Genomic DNA, 9,042 nt, shown 5'->3' with positions numbered 1-9,042 from the left:
GAATAGTTATTTGCCAAACATGGCCATTACTTATTAAGCTAAATCCAGACACTAAAATTACGTGTTGATTTCGTGTCGTGTAATTAGATCTTGTGTACGTTTACCACCTCTATTTAAAAGTTTGTAAATATGAATTTAGTACTTTGTAAAATTTGAATTCAAAGTAGATGTGATCCAATTTTTCGGTCTAACAATAAGTGCCGTTTATTTAATTTGCAAAACCAAAACTTAAATTTGAAGTAATTTATAAAGTCGTTTTTTAATTGATCTAAATGGTTATATTTTAAAATAAATAATCACGGTTGTACGAAATAATTGAAATGATAAACTACATAAAACAAAGACTATGTTTATAAATTTATAAATCATGGAAATTATCTTTCCAAGTCCAGAATATCAATATCATACATAGTGTTTATTTTTGTCTCTAAAAATAATGAAGAAAAAAAGTGGCAGCCGGAGACGGAAAAGCTGAAAAAAGAAAAACAAACCGAGAAAAGATTAATCCAACAAATTAAGTTAATCATGAAAGTGAAAGTAAAGTTGAAAGAGATTCGCAATGTCGTTGTTGTCTTCTTCCCTCCTTATACTTTGTCCTTATCCTCTTTCCCTATCACCAAAATCATCCATTTTCAGATTCATATATTTAGCGATCAATCACTTTAGACAGAGACAGAGACACAAATGGAGGGAGCCAGAGGTGTTCAATTTGACAGATGGGGATACCCAGTAAACACCAATTCTTCTGCTTGCATCTCTGCTATCAACTCTTATTATCACCAGGTTTTTTCTCTCTCTCTCTCTCGCTCTCCAATTTTTGTTTGCTTCTTCAGTTTGTAATCTGTGTTTTGTTTTTTCTTGATTAATCAAGGTGCTAAGCTATGGTAGAGATAGACGTGTCATTCTAGAAGCTCCTAATCATGATCAGGATTGCGTTTTAGCTAATATTTTGGCTGCTCATTACCTCTACTCTAGCAATCCTTCTCGAGCTCCTTCTTATATCCAGGCTGCCAAAAATCGACTTGTAGGTTTTCTTTTCCATGTTTTTGGGTTGAATTTTGCCCCCTTTCTTCATGATTGTGACTTATATCTTTTCACAGGAAGAAGCAACCTCCTACGAGAAAGCGGTTTTTGATGTGATTAGTTATTTGATTTCTGAGAATAGAGATGATGATCTTGCAGTTGAATATCATGCTAAGGTGAGAAAAGCTTTTTGATTGATTTTTAACTCAATTGCATTTTTTCTTGTTGTCTTTCTTTGATGTTGTGTTTGTTTATCTTTTATAGCATGTTGCCATAAAGTATTCTACAAAGAAGCTTCCCTCATATTAGGACCTATTTGATCAGTTCGAAGTCGTATTTTCTATGAAGTTAAATTTTTTAGTCAAGTGCATTCTAGCAAAGGATATATTGGAACATCAAAATTATTAGAACCTATGTACATTGCATCCCATATGACAATTGCTTTTCAATGTTTTCATAGTTTCTGTTACCTGAGTGATAAATGAAATATGATTAGCTTTGTCTTGCTAACAATTGATACCTGATGAAAAAATGAATTGATGTTTAAAGACTCCACTTTCGTGTGCGCTTCAATCATCTGCAATTTGCTTGCTATATAGAAGTTGGTGTTCTTTTACTCTATATTTGCAAATTGTACTTAATGGCCAATCCTTGTTCATTTTGTAGCTCTTGAAGGACTACCCAAAGGACCTAGTTTCTCTTAAAAGGGCTCAAGTACTATCTTTCTACATGGGTAGACCAGACCTGTCTTTGAGCCTTGTCAAGCAGGTTCCTTCCTTCCTATTCAGATTTTAAGTTTAACTTCATTACCAATTCGGTGTTGATAAAAGTGTTGATTTCAATAGGTTTTACCCGAAAATGAACAAGAAGATTATATCTACGGTATGCTTGCCTTTCCATTATTAGAGCTGGGCCAAATGGTTGATGCGGAGAAAGCTGCAAGAAAGGGATATGAGATAAACAAACATGATTACTGGGCACAACATGCTGTGAGTTGAAATATTTGGAGTTTTTCACAAATTATTTATGAATTTTCATAAAATTATTTTTTTGAAGCATTTATTAAGATTCGAACTAAATCTTGCAAAAGGCAGATCATGAATAGAAGCATAATTTTAAGTTTCATGAATTTACTGTGTCAAAATTCAACTTGGTGTAGCAATTAGCTCAGTTAACTGTGGCTATGGTTTCTGACAATTTAGCCCCATTCTGTGCTGATACTTTATTCAGGTGTGCCATGTTCTTCAGTATGAATGTCGATTTAAAGAAGCAGTAGAGTTCATGGAAGAGTGTTCGACTTCATGGAGTTCTTGTTCATCATTTATGTATGAATTAAGAAAGTGATTTAAAGTATATATTTCATGAATTTATCATTACTTTCTTTCATGCTCATGTGTGGGTTTCTTTTTTATATATCTAAAGGGTGACACATAATTGGTGGCACATTGCACTTTGTTACCTGGAAGGCAATTCTTCAATAGAAAAAGTATCAGAAGTTTACGATCAACATATCTGGAAAGAGTTGGACAGGGATGATGCCACGCCAGCAGAGGTATATTAGAATGTAAATGCTCTTCAAGATGAAGCAGTTTTTTTTGCTTTAGAAGTCTTACATTCTTGTGCATTCAGGTATACTTAAATGCCTTGGGTCTGATGTTGCGTGTATCTATGCGGGATGAGCCTGAGCTCTTCGCGGATCGTCTGAAGGTCTTGGCAGACAGAGTAAAAGATGAAGTAAGTCGGTTACCACCATTTTCTGTGTGAAAATCAAAATGGCAATGAAGCAATCTATGATTTCTGCTTGCTTCTACAGTACAGTTTTCATTGGGGTTTAGAATATTTGTGGTTAGGTTGTTGGAACCGTTCGCAAAACATATTTGAACAAGTATTTCAGATTCTAGTTTCTCTTCAGATAGACATTATGAACTGTTATGTTGAAATCCTGCATATTGAACTTGGGTTTGACGTTTGCAAAAATTTGGCTTCACATTCATTTTATTGTCGACATTGAAATGATGGTAATCTGATATTTTTCATATTTTTATTAGATCTAGATATAAGTCATTGGGCATTCAGATAGAAACCCTCATTAAATGGACTGGGAATCAGAAGCAGAAGTAGCCTAAATGTTAGTGACCAGAGACTTTTAAGGAGCAAGGTGCCTTTAGCTAGCCTTTTTTCGATTGTGCTAAAATCTTTTTTTTTTTTTTGTTTGCTTTTTAAAATATATGCAGAATATTGGAAAAGATCGAAAGGCTTTTTTTTCTTTCTGTTTTCCTTGTATTATGGATGCACTCATTTTGCCCTTGATTGTGGTTTGCCTACATGCACCTGGCTTACAGATAATTTTATGGCAATTGTTAATCTTGTAATACAAAAATCTGAAGGGCATACCTGAGGACAAGGACGCATATGCAGTAAACACCACTTTAATAACCACTTATAATATCTGTGTTTATTGACTTGAAACTAAACACTATTTTTCCAGTGTGATTGCAATGAAATGGCATTTTCTCTGTTTCATGAGAAACAATGTCATGCATTCATATTCTTTGTGCCTTAGTCCTTAATTTTATGCATGTTTCTGATTGTTATTTGATATGTGTTTATGTATTTTTATATTTAGGCATACTGGTATTTAGAATGGCATCTTGACGTGTTGATATTATGGGCCTTAGCTAAAACTGATGAACAATCAAAAGCAGAAGAGTTGCTCAGAGGATTGAAATCCAAGTAAGAGTCCTTACCCTGTTGAAGCATTGTGTTGCAGAGCGTAGCTTGTGTGTATTATATGGCAATTTGGTTCTCTTTGTGTAGAATGTCCAAGATGAACCAAAAGAAGCAGCAAACTATGCAGAAAGCAATTCTGGTTAGTTCTGATTCTGGTTCCTTTGGAACGCTTTACTACATTTCCTTTTTAAACTCTACTGAAACATGTTCTGGACTAGGTTGTCATTATGTACTATTTAAAATACCTAGAAATTGTAAAAAGTTTCCAATTTCTTGTAAAAAAGTATTGGGAGATTGTGACCACTATGGATTAGAATTTGTGGTGTAGCTGTCTTGCGTGCTTTATGTTTTGGTCATAGATTGTATAGTCGATGTATTGGTTGATTTTATGTAGTCTTGGATCTGCTGCCATTATTTTCTTTGTTATTTTTAAGGTGAAATTGCTTCTTGAAAGTTAGCTGTTACTTTTTGGCTTGTCCCTGCAGCTTGCAGAAGCCGCGTACGAGTATGGGAGGGGCAACTACAACGAAGCCTTAGAATTACTGGATGCTGATTTTAATGCCTATAATTGTAAGGTATGATTATTGACTTCATTACAAGTCGAGTAATCCCACAGCATTTAGATATAGAAGATGTGAAATAATTACCTCTTGTTGCTAGATGATTGGAGCATCTGATGAGCAACTTGATGTATTTAATGAAGTATGGATTAATATGTTGCTGAATACTGATCAAGCTACCAGAGGTATGGTACATACATTAACAATTTGAAACTTTTAGTTGATTTCGTCTGATTTATTCACTTAAATTGCAGCTGTGGAAGCAATTGAGAAACAAATCAAGAAGAGGGACGGAACCCCATACATGTGGCGCCTACTGGTATATGTATACCCTTTGTCAGCTAAGTTGTATGCATCACTCATGCAGAAAGTTGAATTTCGGTTTTTCGTTTTCTTTGGTTCAGGAGAGGGGCTATGCGATGATTGGCAGCGATGAAGCTAGACGCGCGGGTGAGAAAGCTAGAGCATTAGAATCAGCATACTTCTGTTGAAAGGTAGGAATGTAGATGAATCCCTTGTATTGTTGGCTTTGTCAGAATACATCCATACAGGAGCTGATTAAGATATGAAGTCATAATAAAGTAAAGATGTCATGTAGTTAATGAATATAGGAATAAAGAGTTGTGTATGGAAGTTGGTTTTCTGTTTTAGGGAAGTTTGAATGGGTGGTTCAGTTCCTATCAAGAGAGGAGAAAAAGAAAGAAAAAGGAATGAGTGTGGGGGTTAAAGTTGGATAAAGTCATAAAAAGAAAAAGTTTGGGTTGAGTGGACTTTATTATATTAGATGCACTTTTTGGATATTTATGGACTAATAATTTCCATTTTCAACTCAGGTAGGTGTAGGTCCAATCCCAGAATGGAACTTTTGGCATGCCAAAAAAAAAAATCATGAAACCATTTTTTAAAAATAATACGAAGGCCTTTTCAAAAAGAAAAAAAAAGGAATAAAGTCCAAATTTACCTCTATCCTTTTAAGAGAAGTGCAGATTAACTCTTAGCGTATCAATAGGTGCAATTTTGTCTCTAATGTTTGACAAGTAAGATTAATTTTATCCTACCTAACTAAAAAGTTGAATAGGCGATTTGGCAGTTATTGGGCTGCCACCAAATAAGTTTGTTGATAATCCGAATAAGGTTTGTGCATTTTGGTTGGTGGTTTATAAATGTTTTAAAAACGTAAAACATTTTAGAAATTTTTTTATGATTAATTTGTATTTGATAAATTTAAATATTAATATTTTTAACAGTTACTATGTTATTAACGGGATTTTATATTAGAGTCCAGGTCTTCCAACTAATAAAAAGACCTTCCATTAATATGTTGACATTTGTCAATTAAACCATCCACCTGTCAAAATAAAACAATCCTTTATTTCATAAAAAAAATCCAAATTAAACACTATCTGTAGAATCCGATCAACTACCTCGATCTCCATCTCCACCGTTTCTATTCTCAATCACATCCATCATTGATCAAGTTTCATTGTCTCATCAAGTTCTAGTGTCATTCGGTTTCGGTTCGGTTCTCCTTCCGCTTGTTCATCAATGTCATCGGACTCCTTACTGTCTTCATATCTGTAACCTTTTTTTTTTCCGAATTAGATACTTGTTCTTCATGATCATCAGATACAATTATCAAAATCACCTCCAATGAAATTTCAACAATTAAGCTCCTATACTTCAAATTGGAGGTTTAAATAAACTAGTTAAACAAAAAAGAAATTTAGAATCAAGACAAAATCATAGCAAATAGCGCACAAAAACTTATTTAATTTCATGTTTCTTTCTTCTCCCAAGTAAAGGTAGCTTTTCTGTAATGTTACAGTTCTTCAATTCTTGATTATCAACATCAATGGCTTAGGAACACAATGTCATCTTCTTGCTGACCCAAAAAGGCAAAACTAATTTTAACAGAGTTTAATAGAGATTCAAACTAATTATTGAATATCAAACTAATTTTAACATAGTTTAACAGGCGGAAGCAGAACCGAACCGAACGACACCGGAACTTGATCGGAGACAGGAGACAACAGAACTTGACCGACGATGGATGTGATCGAAAATAGAAACGGTGGAGATGGAGATCGTGGTAGTTGATCGTGGTGTTACAGATTCTACAGATAAAAGGATTGTTTTATTTTGACAGTTGAATGGTTTAATTGACAGATGTCAACATATCAATGGGAGGTCTTTTTATTAGTTGGAAGATCCGGATCCTAATATAAAATCCCGTTATTAATAAAATAAACATTTTAGATATAATTGATGTTCGAAAGTTCTTATGTAACATACAGTTAAATGACGAATCAAATAACAATGAACTAACTTGTTTGAATTTTGTAGAAGTAAAATTAACAATAAACTAACTTGTTTATAAATGTTATGAGTAAAATTGTATCATCTTTTATATTAAAAGTAAATCTGCGGGTTTTTTAAAAATAATATGGGCAAATTTGAACCTTATGCTTAAAGAATAGGTAACAATAAAATGTATTAATGATTCTTGAACTACAGTGGTATTAACACTATTATCTCATAAAATAAAATTTATGGATCATAATGCTAATAACGTTATGAATATATTTTATTCAATCTTTGTAAAACATATTCATGGTCAGTTTAGCTGATCATTACAACTTAAAATAATATAAAAAGTTAGGGTAAATTACACCCATGCTGAACTATACCCATTTTCACATTATGATCACTGAACTTTAATTCTTCCTGATATGACCATCAAACTTTACACTTTGTTACATCGATAGCCACTGTGACCGTTGACCACCATTTGTGACCTTTGACTATGCTTTTTAACTGGCTATCTCTCTCCTTTCCTATTTCTTAAACATTTTATACCCATTTTACCCCTTCTTCCTTTCTTGTTCTATCTTTCTCTCTTCATCCCTCTCTTTCTCTCTCTAGATCTGTTAAAAAATAGATGATTAATACTTAAATGCAAATCCAAATGTTATAAAGCAAAAAAGACCAAAAAACTAAGAAAATGAGATTACAGAGAAGGATAGGGATCCTCTAGAGTTGAAAAGCCTCTAGAGTTGGTGGAGTTGTAATCTCAACCATTAATTGCAACATTAATTGATAATTTTTAATATTTAATTAGTCATTTATTGATCAATCAAATCTCATCCATTCATTTTGTAATTAATAGTTGAGATGCATACAACTCCACCAACTCTAGAGGATCTCTACCCCCGCTATACTAGCCAGGCATGAAAATTTTTTTCTATGTGGCAACGAATTAAATAAAAACTCTGGTTATAAATTTAGATAAAATAAAATTAATTATGTTTCGACTCACTTAATTCTACAGATTATAAAAGGTTCAAATATATATTGAAAAATTGATTTTGCAATTCCCTATTTTTATAAAAAAAAAAAACTATTTTCAGCTATAAAAGGCAAACAGAAAATGTTTAACTAAACACCTAAATCTCTCGATTTTAAAATGAAAAAACAAACATAAACATAAAAAAAAAAAAAAAAGCAAGCAACCACACTTTAATGTTTTTTATCCAGTATAAAAGTGATTATAAAAACATATGAAAAGTTAGTATAGTTTATGGCTTGAAGTTTTTACTAAAATTGATGGGGGTTAATCCCTTAGTTGGGACAATTTTAAAAAAAAAATTATCCTCATAGGTCTGGTTAGGAAATATTTCCCTAGAAGGGGCTATTTCCAACCATGGTAAAAAAAGATATTTTTTTTAATATACTTTTATCATGGCGCCGTAATGGATATCTTGACAGGAATCCCTCAAAGGGGTTCCTGTCAACAGCTGGGCAGTGGCGTAGCCACTGCCCAATATTTATATTATAAATTTTAAATTTATTTTTATATAATAATTTTTTTAAAATTAATATAATAAAAATTTTTGATTAAAAAAAAGTATAATAAAATTTTTAAAATTTATTATATTATAAAAATAAAATTATAACTGTAACGTTAGGGTTAAATTTGTATATTTTCATACATTAGAATTAAATCTATACTTCATTTGAAACGTTACGGTTAAATATTTGGTGCATTACTAACGTATGAATTGTGTAAATTTAATCCTAACGTTTCAAGAGAAGTGCAGATTTAGCCCTAACGTATGAAATTGTATAAATTTAACCTTAACGTTTTAAGCGAAGTGCAGATTTAGCCCTAACGTATGAAATTGTGCAAATTTAACCGTAACGTTTTCAAGCAAAATCAATTTTTTTACCACGCGCTACCGAAAATTTGAATAGACCTGTTTGACTGTTATTTAGCTACATCGGACCTTCTAAACGAGTTTGTCGATAAATTGAAGCAGTTTCATACATTTTTTAACTATATTAATAACACAGTAAAATATTTTAGACAGTTTAAAAAAACTAAACCTGCTACATATAAATGAACCACAATTTTTTTTTTGAAATTGTCGAAAATATTTTACTGTGTTATTAATGCAGTAAATATTTTTTTTAGGAATGCACTAAATATTTAACTTTAACGTTTCAAGCGAAGTGCAAATTTAGCCGCAACGTATGAAATTGTACAAATTTATAGGGTTAATCCATTGTTTAACTGTTATTTAGCCACATCGGATCTTCTAAACCAGTTTTTCTATAAATAACAATCAAACAAATATTTTCAAATTTTCGGTAGCATATGGTTAAAATTGATCTTGCTTGTAAACGTTAAGGTTAAATATTTAGTGCATTACTAATAAAAAAATGTTTAATG

At 32.1% G+C, this 9,042-nt stretch overlaps 1 protein-coding gene across 3 annotated transcripts; it reads left to right on the top strand.

The window, feature by feature from the left end:
- The first annotated feature begins 427 nt into the window (after positions 1-427).
- On the top strand, positions 428-6,596 carry LOC136218089 (uncharacterized). 3 transcript variants are annotated; one of them, XM_066004840.1, is made up of 15 exons: positions 428-783; positions 872-1,024; positions 1,101-1,199; positions 1,690-1,791; positions 1,869-2,012; positions 2,254-2,348; positions 2,446-2,575; positions 2,653-2,757; positions 3,650-3,756; positions 3,841-3,892; positions 4,239-4,328; positions 4,414-4,498; positions 4,568-4,632; positions 4,718-4,807; positions 6,281-6,596. In XM_066004840.1, exons 1-14 carry the CDS (start codon positions 685-687, stop codon positions 4,802-4,804), a joined length of 1,413 nt encoding a protein of 470 aa, XP_065860912.1. In that variant the 5' UTR covers positions 428-684; the 3' UTR covers positions 4,805-4,807; positions 6,281-6,596. The 3 variants fall into 3 exon arrangements, with proteins under 3 accessions (XP_065860912.1, XP_065860911.1, XP_065860910.1); XM_066004839.1 differs by having other exon boundaries at positions 6,289-6,594; XM_066004838.1 differs by lacking the exon at positions 6,281-6,596 and having other exon boundaries at positions 429-783; positions 4,718-5,068.
- Positions 6,597-9,042: the final 2,446 nt, after the last annotated feature.

Source organism: Euphorbia lathyris, chromosome 2 (assembly GCF_963576675.1).
Source record: "Euphorbia lathyris chromosome 2, ddEupLath1.1, whole genome shotgun sequence".
Lineage (NCBI taxonomy): Eukaryota > Viridiplantae > Streptophyta > Magnoliopsida > Malpighiales > Euphorbiaceae > Euphorbia > Euphorbia lathyris.
This window is presented reverse-complemented; position numbering and strand designations above follow the sequence as displayed.